This window comes from Eptesicus fuscus, chromosome 9 (assembly GCF_027574615.1).
Source record: "Eptesicus fuscus isolate TK198812 chromosome 9, DD_ASM_mEF_20220401, whole genome shotgun sequence".
Lineage (NCBI taxonomy): Eukaryota > Metazoa > Chordata > Mammalia > Chiroptera > Vespertilionidae > Eptesicus > Eptesicus fuscus.
The window spans coordinates 16705569-16722529 of NC_072481.1; the positions used below are offsets into that span (position 1 = coordinate 16705569).

Genomic DNA, 16961 nt, shown 5'->3' on the forward strand with positions numbered 1-16961 from the left:
GGTGGAGACATCAATGTGAGGGAGACATCAATTGGATGCCTCCTGCACTCACCCAGACCAGCCAAGGATCCAGCCTGCAACCCCGGTACCTGCCCTTGACTGGGAATCAAACCCACGACCCTTTGTTGCATGGGCCGATATTCTAACACTGGCCAGGGCAATTTTCACTCTTTATATAAACCTCTGTAGTCCTTTTGTTCCTTACTGGCATTTACTACTTTAGAAAAAGAAAACATTCAATGAGTAAATTTTCTTAACAGCTCGGAAAGCCAGCAGGAGGCGGGGCATTTCCTCCTTGGTCCCAGAGAGAATGGGCATTATCCCTGCCAGCTCTTTTTTTTTTTTTTTAAACATATTTTATTGATTTTTTTTACAGAGAGGAAGGGAAAGGGATAGAGAGTTAGAAACATCGATGAGAGAGAAACATCGATCAGCTGCCTCCTGCACACCTCCCACTGGAGATGTGCCCGCAACCAAGGTACATGCCCTTGACCGGAATCGAACCTGGGACCCTTCAGTCCGCAGGCCGACGCTCTATCTACTGAGCCAAACCGGTTAGGGCCCTGCCAGCTCTTAAGTGCTGGTTGGAGAAGGGAGAAGCCGGGGAGGGGGATCCAGGCAGGAGAAACTGCATGTGCGAAGGCTTGGAGCAGGAAGACAGGCCGTGTAACAAGAGGAAGATCCAGTGGCTGGAGGTTCGAGGGGAGGCTGTCTGAGAGGGTGGTGGGCACTGGTGGGAGTGTGCGTGGCCTGCTGTGTGCGGATGACGGTGTGATGTGTAGGCAGGTGAGCCCTCTGGGAGGCCAGGGAGCAGCCAGAACTCCCCGTGGACGTCCAGCGGCCGCGGAGACCCTGGAGAAGGGGTACAGAGGCGTGGCTGCAGGCTGCGCAGCTGGCAGAGGGGCACGTGCGCCTGCTCTGAACCTTCCCCAGTCCCACTGAGATGGATACTGCTGTTCCCCCCCCTTGACAGACGAGGAAACTGAGGCCCAGAGCTATTAAATAACGTGCTCCCGTCCACACAGAGCAGTTAGGTTCCACAGGCTGAACTCTCAGCTTCCTAGGACAGTCCTGGGATTATGATCAGACTCTTGGCCACATGCCTGGCTTCCAGCATGCGCCCTCCAGTGGGAGATGCTATTAGTCAGGGAAGACTTCTGGGCCCAGGGATGGGGGCAGTGGTGGGAGGAGAGGGCATGGTGGGGCCTCCCAGGAGGGCCTGAGTGAGGAAATGGCTGTTCAGAGTTATGGGCTGCCTCCACCTCGGCTGAGAGAGCCTGGAAGATGCCTGGGAGTTCTGAAGTTCTGCTCACCTGGAGCTAGAAAAACCTGGATTCCAGCCCAGCCCTGCCCCGTCCCATGTGTGATCTGGAGCAAGTATACTTATCTTTCTGAGTCCCTGTACTCTTCCCTGTAAAGGGGCGGGGGAGGGGCGGGTTAAACACTATAACAGATGGAAATATTTTCACAGGTGACAGCAGTCCAAGGCTGAATTCTCACTCAGGAAGGGATAGTGGCATTTCCCTCATCCGACCCACGCACAGTCCAAGACACAGACACAGAGCACAGCTGGAAAGAGTTCCTTTATTTGGGGCAGTGCCCAGGCCAGGTCGGTGGGAGGAGGCGGGCACAGCCCCAGTGCCAAGCAGGTACCGGAGGGGGCCCACAGGGGTGACAGATGAGACAGGAGGTGGCTGACGGATGCTCTCAGCTGCAGGTACCAGGCCCAGGTATCGACACTGAGACGGCTCGGTGCCTTCAGGGGCCAGAAATTGGCGGCCAAAGTTTTCCCCATCCCCAGTGCCCCAAGAGGGCCACCTCTTCGTCCTCCTTCCCCTCAGTGTGGAATCCAGGCCTGAAGGGGGTCAGATTCTGCAGAGGCCAGACAGAGAGGGCACTCGGAGGGGGCCCTGCCTCAGCCGGGCTGAGGCCCCCACCCCAGAGAGCAGGCAGCAGCTGGAAGAGCAAACACTTGGAGGGAGGCTGCAGTGACCCGCCCCACAGCACACACGGCACACGGGGGCCTCTGAGCAGCTCCCCAAACTGCACACACAGCCAAGGCCCTGCCAAGGCCGCAGAGCTGCAGGCCAAAGTCGCGCCGGGGCTGTCACCTACTGGTTCTCCTCCCCGCTGGCAGCATGAGGAACAAAGACAAGCGGGCTCAGCTGGGCTCTCAGAAGCAGGCCCAGGCTGAGTCAATACCTGGCAGAGAGAACCCCACAACTGGAGGGAGGAGAGGGGTGTGACTCACGTGGGGGGCACTGGGAGGGAGTCACTGCCCTGAGGGAAGACAGCACACTGTCACTTAAAGGGACCCCAGGGGCAGGAGTGGGGTGGGGGAGTGGGCCGGCCTCTGCTGGCTGGTCGGGCTGGTCGGGCACTCACAGCGTCTGGTAGGTGCTGTCCTTGGCCTTGAGGAAGCGCACCACGAAGAAGGCCACCGCCTGCAGGCTCAGCACCAGCACCATGCCTCCGATGAAGCTGGCCCCGTCAAAGCCGGGGTTGTGGGCTTCGGGGACAGGAGGACCCCCTGTAGGGTGGAAGTCACAGCGGGCCACCAAGGACCAGGACCCCAGGCCTACCCAGTCACCCACACCTGGAGGCCGGAGCAGCGGGCCCTCAGCAGGATCCTGTGGGCAGTTGGGCGGGGGTGGGGGGGGGGGGCAGGGCCTTGGCTGCAGCCCTGGCTCTGCTCCTGAATTGCTCTGTGTCTGGATGCTCTTCACACCCTCTCTGCCTCCTGGCCACACGGACCAGATGGCAACGGAGCTCCCTTCCAGACTCCCCTCCACACTGGCCCAAGAGAATGAGGATGGACCCAGGACTCAAGACATCCAGGTCCCTTTTGACCTTGGATCTCGGGGCTCAAAGTCCAGGTACAGATGATATGGTCCCCTTTCAGGACTTCTGAGACCCTGGAGCGACCCCATGTCAGAACCCTAACTTAGGAAGGGGGGGAGCAGAGGGAGAAGCTACCACACGGAGTGGATAAATGGAGACTAAATGATGTATGTGAGAGGGAGAAGGCAGGTTCTGAGGGCCAGACCTGTCTAGAGTCCCCTCACAGTTAGGACACAGTCCAGGCGTACAGTGTCCCCTAACCCTCCCCAGCCCCACCACAGGGACCATGGCTGTCAGACTGAGCCTGGGGGGCTCCCAGCTGTGCCACGTTAGCCATCAACTCCCAATAGGGATTTGATTTCAGGCTCTGGGCCCGGTGCCCAGGGCAGGGCAGGGCTGGTGGTGGGAGATCATTCTGGGGTAGTGGACAGGGGCCCCGCTGGGAGCTGGTCCACTCCCCAGAGGGTGTAGCTTGTGTTAGGAGGTCTGAGAATATGAAGGGCAAAGGTGGTCCCAGCGGCAGCTCAGGGAGCCCTTTCCGGGGGAAGAGGAGAGAGGAGGGAAGACATGAGCTGCACAAGACTGATCTGGGGCTTGAGCTGGAGGGAGATGACCATCAATAATTCAGCCTCCGAGATCACGTTTCTGGCTTTAATTAACCAAGAGCCTCTTCGGCCATCCCTGCCAAGCCTGCTGAACTCCAGGTCCCAAGGGGCAGGGGCGGGGGCCCAGGGGTGGGGCTCTTGCCTCTGTTCTGCTGGGGATCTGCTTTGTGACCCTCTCTGGACCGGTGGGTGGTCTCAGTGGACATCTCATTGGCAAACTGAGCCATACACCCTCAGCACCAAGCGCAGGTCCCTGAGGGGGTCACCCTGATTCTCAGAAGTGGTGTTGGGGAGAAGGGATTGGAACCATCATTGCGTATCGCCTTCCTTCCATCAGACACAGAACTAGGGGCTACACACCCTTTCATCAAATCCTCACAGCAACAATGTAAGGTGGTTCCCAGACAATTTTACAGACGTGGAAACAGGCTTGAGGGAGTAGTCATAGGTGTGAGGTCACAAAGCCTGTCAGTGCCTGAGCCCAGCTCTGCCTCTCCCTGCAGTTCCCCTCGGTGGTACCTACCTGTTGTGCTTGTCTTCGGCTCATAGGTGGGGTGGTGGTGGGCAGCTAAAGAGACGGGGAATCCATAAAAACCCAGCTCTCCCAATCCCCATCTCCCATCAAGACCCCAGGCCTGGCCAACTGCTGGGCTTCTGACTCAGATCAGGTCCTGTGTCCCAGGTCCAGATCCACCCAACACACTCTCAGGCCTTAGTTCATGCAGTTCCTTCCACCAATGTGCCCTCTCTCCATCTCGACCTTTAAGGGTCATCTCGTGCTACCTCCTCCAGAAAGCCCCCTCCTGTTCGCTTCTGAACTTCCCAAGTCCTCATTGTGCTCTAAACGAGAAGAGCTAACTCCCCCGCCGCCGGCTCCACACACCTGTCCTGTATCCTCCATCTGAGCCAGTTTACAGATGAGGAAACAGGCCAGAGAGGGAAGGAGTTCTCTGCGAGCTAAAGGCAGAACTGAAACTGACCCAGGTGCTCACAGGCATGGTCTGCTCCCCGAGAGAGGAACTCCTGGAGGGCAGGCTCTGGCTGGGGACACCTCAGCCCCCCCCCCTCCAGTTGGGCTTAGGCCAGTGGGAGCCCCCTACCTGGACACGACTCGGAGTGGTTGTAGACAGAGCAACCTTCCTGGATCACCTCAGCTTGGTCCACACAGTGACCTGGTGGGAGGAAGTGAGGGGAGAGGTGTGGGGAGAGGGGGCAAGGCCCTGGGGTTCGGAACTGGGCACTCACCTTGGGGATGGCTAAACTCCATACCTGGCTCCTCGGGCTGACATTGCTCCCACACGCAGCCCGAGAGGTTGTGCGCTCTGTCCTCCTCCACACAATGCTCACAGAGCTTCAGCTGTTTGCAGGTCCCTCGGACAGCTGGCCAGATGTTCATTCGGAGCAGGGCTCCCCGCCCAAAGCCTCGAGCTCCTTTACCTGGGAGTGGGATGGAAGCAACTCCTTGAATCCGAGCTGCAGCCCCGCTTCCTCACTACCGTGCCTCTCCCTGTCTGCACACAGACACTCACCTGGCTCCCTAAATCCCCACGGCACACCTGGAACGTCCCCAAACACACAACACACACCTAGAACCCCCTGACATTCACCCAGAGTCCCCTTCCTCTGCTTATACCTGTGGCTCCCAGGTACATTGGAAGTTGCCCCCCTCAGACACACCTGAAGCTCCCTACTATGTACATACACGGGGCACCACACACAGCTAGAGCCGCCTTTACCCACCCCCGGGGCCCTGCACCCCTCTGGAAGGTCCCCTCCGCACCCCACCCCCACCCCCAGCCCCCAGCCCTGACTGCTACTGGATGGGCGGCTGGTGAAGGGCGCGCCCCACCTGCCCCGCTCCTAACCGGACCCTGGCCCGCGTTACCAGCCACAGCGAGCTGGGCACACAGGAGGAGGCAGCAACAGCCGCCACAGAGCGCAGCCCGTAAAGCTCGGGGTCCCGGCAAGGCCATGGGCGCGGGGCGGGGGCTGGGGCTCAGCCGAGAGCTGGGGTGGCGCGTCCCTTCTGGCCTGGCTCCGCCGGGGTGTGCGGAACAGGACCGGGGCGGCGGGGGCGGGGCCGGGGGCGGGGCCAGTGGCGCAGCCAGGGGGCGTGGCGTGAGGCCCTGGGCGGGGCCATATAGGGTGTGGGCAGTGGGCGCGGTCCTGGGGGCGGGGCTCCGTGGTCTGGGGCGGGGCTCAGACAAAAGAGGGCGGGTCCAGGACTCGTGGCCGGCCGGGTCCTGGATGCCCCCAGGGCAGCTTCCCGGAAACTGCTGAGCAGCAAGTTATGCCTACTTCACAGGTGAGGAAACGGAGGCTCCGAAGAGGTGAGCGTCTCGCTAGAGTTAATGGCAAAATCTGTATTTGAGGCAAGGTCCCTCTCCTGCCTCCCAGGCCCGGCGCAGGCGGGGCCCTGGGAAGTGCACCCTCCAACCAGGCCCCTCTGCTGACCCGCTTCCGCTGGCCCCGGGCTCCGGCTGCCACCTGGCTCCGACCTTTGCAGCCTCCTTTCTTTGCCCCTCAGCGCACCGTGTCTGCCTCCAGCCCACCGCATCTTCGGACCAAGTCACCGGTCTCATTGTTACGGGCAAGTGAGCCTCCTCACACTTTCCTCTCTGCCTTGACTCCTGCCCTGGCACCGACCTCTTCTGGTCCCTCTCCCACTACCGCCACTTCTCAGGTTCCTTAGAGAATACCTCCTCTTCCTCTTTTTTTTAAAAAAATTATTATTAATTCTCAGAAGGAAACATCAATTTGCTGCCTCCTGCACGTTTCCTACTGGGGATCAAGCCTGAAACCCGGGCATGTGCTCTTACCAGGAGTCTAACTGTCAACCTTTCAGTGCACAGGACAAGGCCAACCAACTGAGCCACACCGGCCAGGGCCCCCTCTTCCTCTCCCCCCTCCTCCTTTCCTCTCCCCTCCCTTTCTTCCCCCCTCTGCTTCTTTTCCTCCTTCATCGCTAGTGGCCCAGTTCTGTCCTGAACCCCACTCTGCCTCTCCTAGGGTCAGCTCAGTCATTCCTCTGCCATCAATTCCCATCTGAAAGCCAACAAGTATCTCTCCATCTCCAGCCTCGAGTTCCCTCCCCAGCTCCCTCCCCAGCTGAATGTACATTCTACAAAGAGCTTTTACTTGCAGCTTCTCATCTAATTCCCACTGCCCTCTTGGTATGGGTTTTGTTATCACCCAATTGCGGGTTTCAGAAGTAACATCACCTGCCCAGGGGCACAGGATTACAATGGGTGTGTGTGTGTGTGTGTGTGTGTGTGTGTGTGTGTGTGTGTGTCAGGATGTAGCCCAGGAGCCAATGGCCAGAGGCTCCCCTCTGGGTCCATCTGTTTCCTGGGCACCTCCACCTGAGTGTGCCTCAGGCCCCTGAAACCGTCTGGTCCCTCTTCCCCACCCAGGAAGGTCCCTTTATGCCCTGTCACCCGATTGGAAACCATGTCATCCTCACCCCCTGCCTCTACATCTCTCCTTGATCCTAGCCCCTCATCTTCTCTTTGCTGTCCTCACTGCCTCAGCCTCCGGTCCCTTCCCCAAGCTGGCCCTCACAGTGCAGGGCTCTATTGAAACCAGGAATGTGACCATGTCTCTTCCAGTTAATCATGGCTTGGGCTCCACAACCCTTTAATTCCTGGCTCTATAAGTCTCTCCAGCATGTCTTAGGCTTACTCCAACACCTTCCTATCCCCCAAGAAAATAGAATAGCCACTCCCCCAACACACCGTGCATCTTATACCTCCGTGCCTTTATCCTATAGCTGTTCTGTCCTGGAGTGTCCTCTTTCTCTCCTGGCTCCATATGCGTGGCAAGCTAATCTTTCATGACACCACTAAAGGGCCATCTCCTGCAGGAAGCCCTCTGTCACTGCCTCAGAGCGAGGCTGAGCTATTGCAGCACTCGTCTAGCTGGTAGATCCGAATCCATCTGCTTCCTGCACCAAAGCACTCCCCTCCTCACCATCTCTTGCCTGGGTGACTGCAGGCCTCTAAGTAGGGCTCCCGCTTCTGCTCCCCACTCCAGTCTGTTTCCCACCTAGCAGTCAGAGCAATCCTTAGAAAATATAAGTCAAATCATATCACTCTCTGCATAAGCCCACCAATGACTCCCATGATTTACATGATCTCCCCCTCCCTACCTCAACCCCTTACCCCACCCACCTCCCTGAGCTCAATTCCTACCCTCAGCTCATTCGCCTCATCTCCATCCCTCAACTCTTTTCCTCCTCAGAGACTTTGCACTTGCTGTGTTCACTTCTTGAAACTCTTCTGTTCTAGGCCGAAACCGGTTTGGCTCAGTGGATAGAGCGTCGGCCTGCGGACTCAAGGGTCCCAGGTTCGATTCCTGTCAAGGGCATGTACCTTGGTTGCGGGCACATCCCCAGTAGGGGGTGTGCAGGAGGCAGCTGATCGTTTCTCTCTCATCGATGTTTCTAACTCTCTATCCCTCTCTCTTCCTCTCTGTAAAAAATCAATAAAATATATTTTTAAAAAAAGAAACTCTTCTGTTCTCTCTTCAAAGGACTCACTCCGTGGTCTCCCTTCTTAAAAGAGGACTCCTGGTTATGCCACATCATGACCCCTCCCTTTTCCTTCAGAACATAAAGCACTCATTTGTTTCCTAGGCTGTAAGTTCCACGAAGGCAGGAAAAATGTCTGTCTTCTGCCCTAGCCAGTTTGGCTCAGTGGATAGAGCGCTGGCCTGCGGACCAAGGGGTCTCGGGCTCGATTCTGATCAAGGGCACTTACCTTGGTGGCAGGCTCCTCCCCAGCCCTGGCCCTGGTTGGGGCTTGTGTAGGAGGCAACCAGTCGATGGGTTTCTCTCACATTGGTGTTTCTCTCTGTCTTTCCCTCTCTCTTCCACTCACCCTCTCTCCTTAAAAATCAATGGAAAAAAATACCCTTGGGTGAGGATTAAAAAAAAAAGTCTTATCTTCTTCCATAGTTAATTCCCAGCACACATAGGACTAAGTAGGTGTTTATGAAATAACCATACTGTACCGTGTTGTGACTGTTTGTGTACATGTTTGTCCCACTGGTCTGTGAGACCTGCAAGGGGTCCCTACTCAATATCATATTAAGTACCTGTTTGTGATTGTCCGTCTCTCCCCATTAGACTGGGAGCTCCAAGAAGAAGGCAGGAATTTTTGTTTATTGCTGTGTCCTCTGTGCCTAGAACAATGCCTGGCAAATGACAGATGCTCAATAATTACTTACTGAATGTTGAAAATGCAGGATGTGACCAGATCATCTCTCCACGGCACCCGCTCAAACCCAAGCCCAGGGAACTGTCAGTGAATGAATAGGTCTGTGCTAAGAATGCTTGCACTGGTGAAGCCCAGATTCTCTGCTTGGCCAAGGAGTTTATGTGGATCTTATCTGGGTCTCACACAAACCTCCTCTGAGAGTCTACACCCACAGGAAAATCTTACCTGGACCTGAGTGCTCACAGCCATCTGCTGGTCACCTGGGGAACTCCAGGTGTTGTCATTCCTGGTCAAATGTCACTCCTGGGGAGATGGTGGCCTTAGGCCAGCATGGGAAGGCACACTGGACTTGGTTACAGACAGCCCTGGCTTCAGATCCCAGCTCTGTCATTTGCTGTGTGATTAGGGGCAAGACTTTCTGCTTCTATAGGCTTCATCTCTGAAGTTGGGATGCAGGGTTGTGGTAAGCACTGGGCCCTGTTTGGGTACCTGGTAGGTGGAAAGGCTTGGAGAGGGCGTTGATGGTGGGGAGAAGCAAGGAGCTGGAGCAGAGGAGGAGAGAGGAAGAAGGCTTCCTCTTCCTCTAGACGGCAGATCTCTGGAGAAGAGCGACCTGGTTGGCATTGATGGCCTCAGTTAGCCTGTCGGCATGGTGGCAGCGTTGGAGCATGGACGTGTGCCTGTGAAAATCCATAGGCTCACTCGAGTCTCTGGGATCTCAGGGTTAGCAATGTCACTGCACTCTTTTCCTCCCTGCCTGCCCGAGGGTCCACCTCCACCATGAATGACACAGTAGCTCCCCGGATCAGGAAGTACTGGCTGATCAACTACACTGTCATGGATGTCCTTCCCCCTGGGAAGGCAGTGGTAGCTAAGACAGGAATTCGGGACAAACTAGCCAGATTCCATCTTATAGTTGGAGTCAGAAGCCACGTTGGTGGTGGTCAAACAACTGGCTTTGACGTTATTTGTGATTCCTTGAATGTAAAGAAAAATGGACCCAAACGCAAGCTTGCAAGACATGACCCACAGAAGCAAAATACCCCAAGAAAACAGCGAATGGAATGCAAGAGCAGAATGAAGGAGGTCAGGGCTACAGGAAAGGCCAATGTTGGTGCAAAAAGAAGGAGTAAGGACTCTGCAATGACTTAATCTGTGGTGATTGTGCAGCTTTTTCACGAGATAATTAGTAACCTGTGAATAAACAACAAGGATCACTGCCACTCCGAATAGCAGAAGACAGTCTATAACACACACCTTTCTGGCCAACCTCCCAGCGGCTTTCACCTTTCCCCGAGACCAGCTGGACAGCTCTGATGGGGGAGGAAGTGGGAACCTGAGTCCTGGGGTGCTGATGCCCCTAGATTTTTCTCTTTGACACCCCCACCTTACTACTCTCTGTTTTCCTTCTCCTTTTCTAGATGTTGCTTTTTAGTTTAATTATCCAGTCAACAAAATAGTTGTTGACCATCTACTACTTGCCAGGCACCGTAGGGGAGTACTAATCTAGGATAGCGGTCAGGGGAGTCTGCTTCGGAAGAAGTGCCTTGGATGCAGAGACCTTAATGAAGGGAAGGGTTCTAGGCAGACGGAACAGCCAGCGCAAAGGCCCAGAAACAGGAATATGCTCACCCACAGTCTGAGCCCTTAATGGTGGGGTTCCCCGAGGCTCCTCACTCTCTGCTTCCTCCCCTAGGTGGTGTCATCTACCCCTCGACCTCAGTCACTACCTGCATACCTATGCCTCCTGGGTGTCCTCTTGCCAGATATGCCGTTGGTAGCCCACACAGCCAGTGCTGACAACGTGCCAGGCCCTTCCCAGCAATCCTATGAGTAGATACTAACATCATCCCTATCTACGATGAGCAAACAGACACAAAGAGCATAACCAGTCATCCAAAGTCACACAGCTAGGAAATGGAGGCTCTGGGGCTTGAATCCAGCCTACCCTCCTGACCACCTCCACCTGCTAAGCACCCTAAACTCACTGTATCCAACCTGAGTGCGTTATCTTTCCTAACCCAGCCCTCTCCTCTTCCCATGTAGCCTGCCACTGGCCCACCACCTCCCTCCTCCTTCCCCACACGAACTGTGGGAACCGCAGTGGTGCTGTGTTGCGGGAGACGTCAGGTGGGGCCTGAGATGTGGGTCTCTCTGGTATCCAAAGCCCTAACCTGATTCCTCCCTCCTCCCCCATTCAGTGGGGCCTGGATGATTCCAATGAGGATCAAAGCTAGAGACAGGGAGGAGGTGCAGGCAGCTCCTCTCCCCCAGGACTGGCCTCTGGAGAAATCTGGGACGAAGGACAGACAGCGTTGGGGAGGATGGGGCTCCTTCTCCATGCCCCCCTGCCAGGATGCCCGAGATGGGCGGTGGAGAGGGGCCTGTCCTGGGACTGAGCTGCCAGGTTTTCTGTTTCCAAGTTCTTCCCGGCTCCCTCTCTCCAGCTGCTTCGGGGAAGTTCTCCCCCCGTTGCTCCCCTACATACACACTATGCTGCTGGCTTTTCAGATTCTTGAATAAATAATTCAGGTTTTGAAATCTTGCCAGACTCAACCTTCCTGTGCTGTGAAGGTGCTGTTGAGCTGACATGAGTGAGGTCGCCCAGCCTCTTATCCAGCCTCAGCATCATGAAGACCTGCCTGGAAGCAACTTACTGCCTGCTCCCTGTCGGTCCAGACCCTCTACCCTGTCCATCACCCTGGGCCCCTCACCACAGTCACCTGCTACCTTCATTCGAGGACCCCTCAGCCCTCCTCACCGAAGGAGCTTTGTCACCTCAGTACCTCAGCACCCGTGACAGGTCATGGTGACCCGAAGTTCCATCCCCTGAACACTCCATCTTCCCTTGCCACTGCCTCTGCCACCCCGGGATCCCTGAACCCCATCATGCCTCAGTCATCCTCACGCTGGTACGGTTGCCCTGGAGGCTTCCCTCTACGTCAGCGTCCTCAGCCACCATCCCCCAAGATCCTGTCACCACGCTCAAACCGTCACTGCCACCCACCTCCCCGCAAGGCTCCCTCGCGCTCCCGTCACCGTCACCTCTCCGGGGAGGCCCATTAGCCCCATCACTCGGTCTCCGTCACCTGGACCTCGTCAGACTTCCTCTGCCACCTGAGGGTCCCATCACCCCACAGCCTACCCGGGCCCCTTTCCGCTGCCCCTCCAGCCCCCGCAGCCCCTCTGATACTTTTCCAAGGCTCTCCCACCTGCGCCCCCAAACCCCCGGCCCGCAGAGGGCGCCGCGTCAAGGACAGCTCGGGCCAAGCCGGGAGGGGCGGGGCCGCGGCCGCGGCGCTTTTTATGAATGGGGGAGCGGGCGTGCGCGGCCTCATTAATATGCCTCGCGACGCGCTCTGCGCCCGAGCGCGACGCGCCCATTGGTTCGCCGAGCCGCTGACGTCACCAAACCGGTGGCCGGGGGCGGGGCGGGGCGGGGTGACTCACGCCGCTGCTCCCGCGGCTGCGGGGGGCTTGTCGTGGTCCCGTGGTCCGCTCACACCCTGCGCTGCCCAGACCCGACTGGAACCTTCCTGCGCGGCCCGGCCGCGCCTGGACCCGAGAGGTGAGTACCGGTCCCCGCCGCGGTCACCAGGCGTCCGGGAGGGCACGCAGGATGCTGGGGCGCTGGGTCGGCTGTCAGGCTCCCAGCAGCGGGCCAGGGTCGGAGGTCAAGACCTGGGACCCAGATTCTGGGCTAGCAGGTGGGACCCGGTCACCGGGTGCTGAGCGCCATCAGCACGGTGACCCGGCGCGGGGTGAGCACTCCTACAAGGACCCGAGGCCCTGGGGGAACTGATGGTCATCCGAGGTTGGGCTGGCAGGAGGCGGCTGGACAGGACCTAGGAGTCTGGGAAGGAGGAGCTGTCTGACTTAGGGATCCAGACTTCCGGGCAGGAGGCGGAGTCAGGCCCAAGGTCCAGGTGTCTGGGCTTGGCGGGGTCTGCCTCAGGAATCCAGGCTTCCAGCAGGGGGTGTCTGTTCCAAAGACCCAGAGGTGTAGGCAGAAAGAGGGTCTGGCCTGGGCAGAAATCTGGGCGGGTTTGTTTGCGGATAGAGCCGAGTTCCCAGGTGTTGTTAGCCTAGGAGGGCTGGTGGGGGCTGGCGAGAGCTTCACACGCACTCCCTAGGGGCGGGGCCGGGGGCTGGCTGTTCTGAGTATCTTGAGGGGTCTGGCGAGGCTCAGAAACCGAGCGTCATCCTCCCTGATGGGGAGGGAGCAGAGCTGCCTTCAGTCTTGAGATGGGTTTCCCTCCCCCAGTCCTGCCTTCCCCAGCCTCTCCTGGGTCTTACAAGTTCCCATCTCCTAGTACTTGTGGTAGTCCTTCATCTGGTTGGGCTCTGGTCACACACGTGGAAGGAAGAGGCCTGCAGGACCCAGGGAGATGGAAGGGAGATGAAGATACTAGGACAGGGATCCCCAGGAACAGAGACCTGTGCTGGCCTGGGGACATGGGAGGGGACTACGGTATCCTGGAAGGAGCCCTGGGGCATGAGTGGGGAGACAAGACATTGGGACCAGCCAAGCATCTTGTGGAGAGACTCCCCCCAAGTATCCAGAGAGGCACCTCAGCTCCTGGAGACCCCCCCTACCCAGCACCTAACCCTGCCAATCTCTCACAGGGCCTTTCTCCTACAGGTACCAAGATGTGGGGTGCAGGCAGCCCCCTGGCGTGGCTCTCCGCTGGCCCAGGCAACGTGAACGTGAGCAGCATGGGATTAGCAGAGGGGCCCACAGGCCCAGCCGCACCACTGCCCTCCCCCAGGGCTTGGGATGTGGTGCTGTGCATCTCAGGCACCCTGGTGTCCTGCGAGAATGCGCTGGTGGTGGCCATCATCGTGGGCACTCCCGCCTTCCGTGCCCCCATGTTCCTGCTCGTGGGCAGCCTCGCCATTGCAGACCTGCTGGCAGGCCTGGGCCTGGTCCTGCACTTTGCTGCTGTCTTCTGCATTGGCTCAGCTGAGATGAGCCTGGTGCTGGTCGGCGTCCTGGCAATGGCCTTTACCGCCAGCATTGGCAGCCTGCTGGCCATCACTGTAGATCGCTACCTTTCTCTGTACAATGCCCTCACCTACTACTCAGAGACAACGATGACTCGGACCTATGTGATGCTGGCCCTCGTGTGGGGGGGCGCGCTGGGCGTGGGGCTGCTGCCTGTGCTGGCTTGGAACTGCTTGGATGCCCCAACCATGTGCGGCGTGGTATACCCACTCTCCAAGAACCATCTGGTGGTCCTGGCCGTTGCCTTCTTCATGGTGTTTGGCATCATGCTGCAGCTCTATGCCCAGATCTGCCGTATCGTCTGCCGCCATGCCCAGCAGATTGCCCTTCAACGGCACCTGCTGCCTGCCTCCCACTATGTGGCCACCCGCAAGGGCATTGCCACGCTGGCCGTGGTGCTTGGCACCTTTGCCGCCTGCTGGCTGCCCTTCACCGTCTACTGCCTGCTGGGCGATGCCCACTCCCCATCTCTCTACACCTATCTCACCCTGCTCCCTGCCACCTATAACTCCATGATCAACCCCATCATCTATGCCTTCCGCAACCAGGATGTGCAGAAGGTACTGTGGGCCATCTGCTGCTGCTGTTCCTCTTCCAAGATTCCCTTCCGGTCCCGTTCCCCCAGCGATGTCTAGTCGCTTACTGGTGACCCTTCACCCTGATCACTACAGAATTCCAGAATGTGAGGTCCTCCAGGGTTTTGTTCCAATCTCCAGCTCCACACCCCCAAGACCCAGCTAGTTCTGGAGTTCTAGGACATTGGGTGTTTCACAGGATTCTGTTCAGATCTCTGCAGGGCCCAGCTGGCTCCATGGTTCTAGAATGTTCAGATGGTCAGGGTTCCACTCAGAAAAGTCCCACAGCCCAGCTGGCTTGGAGATCCAGAATGCTGCTGGGTGCTTTACAGTGCCATTCCAAGTCCCTGGGCTTTCCCCTCCCTTGACCTTGATCCTGTCACTTTACTTTTGAGTTTCTGAGCTAGAGTCCGAGATTTAGCCACTCAGTTGCCTAGATAGGAGAAAGAGAAAAAGATTTATCTATATATATATATGTGTGTGCACATACAAAGAGAATACCTAGTATTTATTTATTTATTTATGAATTTATTTATGGGTATAAGGGGGAAAAAGAGACCAACACCTTGAAATCCAGGCCACACCAGGGTACTCCCAGTCCCTACACCCCCATTTCTGACCTCAGTTCCTAGAGGGGGGGCGGGGAAGGGAGAAAGAGAAACCACGTATTTTGTTATTATTTTCGCTTATTTTTTATTGAAGAGATCGCATAAACCAGAACCTTCTCCCCAGGCCCGCCCCTCTGGGGTTTGTGAGGGGAACACACCAGCCTCTGGTTTTTTATTTTTTTAAGAAGCCATCACCTGAGCAACCGAGAATTCCTCTGCGCTGGGGGCCTGCTGCCCTCTGGTGGCGGTTTGGGGAAAACCAGCCTGGCCAAGCAGCCAGGATAAAACGTGGCAACCCCAACCCCACTCTAGCCTGGTGTCCAGCGCCACAGCCATGGCCTGGGAGCCAGGTCTCACTTTGAGGTGCCCTCGAGGAGGCAGGATGCGAGCCAATACCTGACCCTCTCTGCCAATCTGGGTATGGCCCCAGTGCATTCCCTATTCCTGTCCCTGACCCAACCCTCAATAAAAACTGATTTTGTAATAAATATTGCCGTCTGTGTGCGGAGGGAATGGAGTGGGGCCTGACGGGAGAAACCATGGGACGGGAGGATTAACCCACACCTGGTGCCTGTTGGGGGACATGGGAAGCTGGAGACCCAGGGTGGAGTGTGGCTGGCAGGTGACACTCCCACCCCAGGATGCTAATCTGATGGGGCCCCTCTGCTCAGACCCAGGTGCTACCAGACAAGGACCCCACCTCCCTGGGGGACAGGAACCAGGATGCTGGAAGCTTCTTTGGTTGAGGATTCCCCCCCGCCCCCCCACATCCTGCCCATATTAGCTTTTGTTTGGGGCTTTGGCATGAAGTATATACACAAAATTGTTAATTTCCTTAGCAACAACCCATTCTAATTGTGGGTTTATACTGTGTGCTAGGCACTGTGCTGTGTACTGCATGCGTTACCTCATTTATGCCTAACAAGCATCCCAGGACACAGGTAATATCTTCTCCATTTTACAGATGAGAAAACTGAGGATGAGGGGGGACTGGTGAATGGACCAAGGGAACATGTTTCTAGGACTTTTGCCGTATCTACTGGCCTCTCACTACCTTTCCTTCCAAGCCTGGGACCTAGGACATTCTGACCCCTGATTGGTGTTGGGTTCATTCTGAACCAGTGGCCACATTTGGGAGGTAGTTGGTGGGGGCTTGTCATTCTGGAGCTGGAATTGCTTCTTTTTTATGTAAAGGTGAGTGATGGTAAGCATGTGCACGTACCCTTGGGTGCATTTGAAGACTAAGTGTGCAGGACCCTGAGTTAAGGGGTTTGGGAACCAGAAACAATGTGTTCACCAGGAACGGGCAAAAGCCGGTTTGAGGTGTGGCTGAAGAGGAAGCTCTGACTAGCACACCGCCCAGCCCCCTGGGCCAAAGCCTGGAGATGGGGCCCTCAGCGCATTCTGCCCCTGCTCCAGGGTACAGCTGGGGAGTCTGAGGCTGGAAGAGGAATAGCCATTTGCTCAAACTCGCACAAAAGAGTGGTGGGGGGAAGGGCCTCCTGACGGACTCCCGATGCTCCACAGAAGCCCCACCAAGGCCCAGAAGGAGAGCGACCAGTGCCCATCGCACCCTGGGCGGGCGGGGTCCTGGGCTTCCCCATCCCAGCTTCTGGCTCCAGGGCGTAATGCTGGCCAGCCTCCTATCTGGGAAGGCCTGTGGGGGGCCCCCATGCTGTGGATCCCCCCGTCTGTCTGGGTGTGGTGTGTAGGTAGGAGGTATTTCTGGGGCCTGCATCTGGAGTCTCAGCCTTGGGTCCTGGGCCCACCCTGAGGGGTGTCTGAACCTGCCTCCAGGTGGAAGCCCGTGTGTCCGTGGACGGCTCCTCTCTCCTCAGAGTCTTCAGATACATCTCAGGATCTCCCTGCACCCAGGCCAGGCAGCCTCCTGGGCCAAGCCCTGTACCTGGGACGTGCTTTATACAACACACCTTGCTGCACTTCTCCGGAGTGAACGTTTATAGAGCAGTCTCGCCTTCCTTGTGAGAGTGGGGGCTCCTGGAGGCAAGGCTGTGTGTCCCCCTCCAACTGAGAGCCCCTGAGAGAAGGGACATGTCTGCCCCTCAAACTGAAGCCTTCCATGTCTCTTTCAGCCTCAGACTCATCTGGTG

At 57.2% G+C, this 16961-nt stretch overlaps 2 protein-coding genes across 6 annotated transcripts; one reads left to right on the plus strand and one right to left on the minus strand.

The window, feature by feature from the left end:
- Positions 1 to 1564: 1564 nt before the first annotated feature.
- Positions 1565 to 6016, minus strand: CD164L2 (CD164 molecule like 2). Of its 5 annotated transcripts, none has more exons than XM_028155232.2 (6): positions 5296 to 5496; positions 4716 to 4883; positions 4547 to 4618; positions 3970 to 4014; positions 2386 to 2530; positions 1565 to 1872 (listed from the first exon to the last, which is right to left on the minus strand). In XM_028155232.2, exons 1-6 carry the CDS (start codon positions 5417 to 5419, stop codon positions 1866 to 1868), a joined length of 561 nt encoding a protein of 186 aa, XP_028011033.1. In that variant the 5' UTR covers positions 5420 to 5496; the 3' UTR covers positions 1565 to 1865. The 5 variants fall into 5 exon arrangements, with proteins under 5 accessions (XP_028011033.1, XP_054576534.1, XP_054576535.1 ...); XM_054720559.1 differs by lacking the exons at positions 1565 to 1872; positions 5296 to 5496 and adding exons at positions 1879 to 2130; positions 5901 to 6016; XM_054720560.1 differs by lacking the exon at positions 1565 to 1872 and adding an exon at positions 1879 to 2130 and having other exon boundaries at positions 5332 to 5496.
- Positions 6017 to 12193: 6177 nt separating this feature from the next.
- On the plus strand, positions 12194 to 14302 carry GPR3 (G protein-coupled receptor 3). The gene is made up of 2 exons (XM_008148014.3): positions 12194 to 12230; positions 13305 to 14302. Exon 2 carries the CDS (start codon positions 13313 to 13315, stop codon positions 14300 to 14302), a length of 990 nt encoding a protein of 329 aa, XP_008146236.1. The 5' UTR covers positions 12194 to 12230; positions 13305 to 13312.
- Positions 14303 to 16961: the final 2659 nt, after the last annotated feature.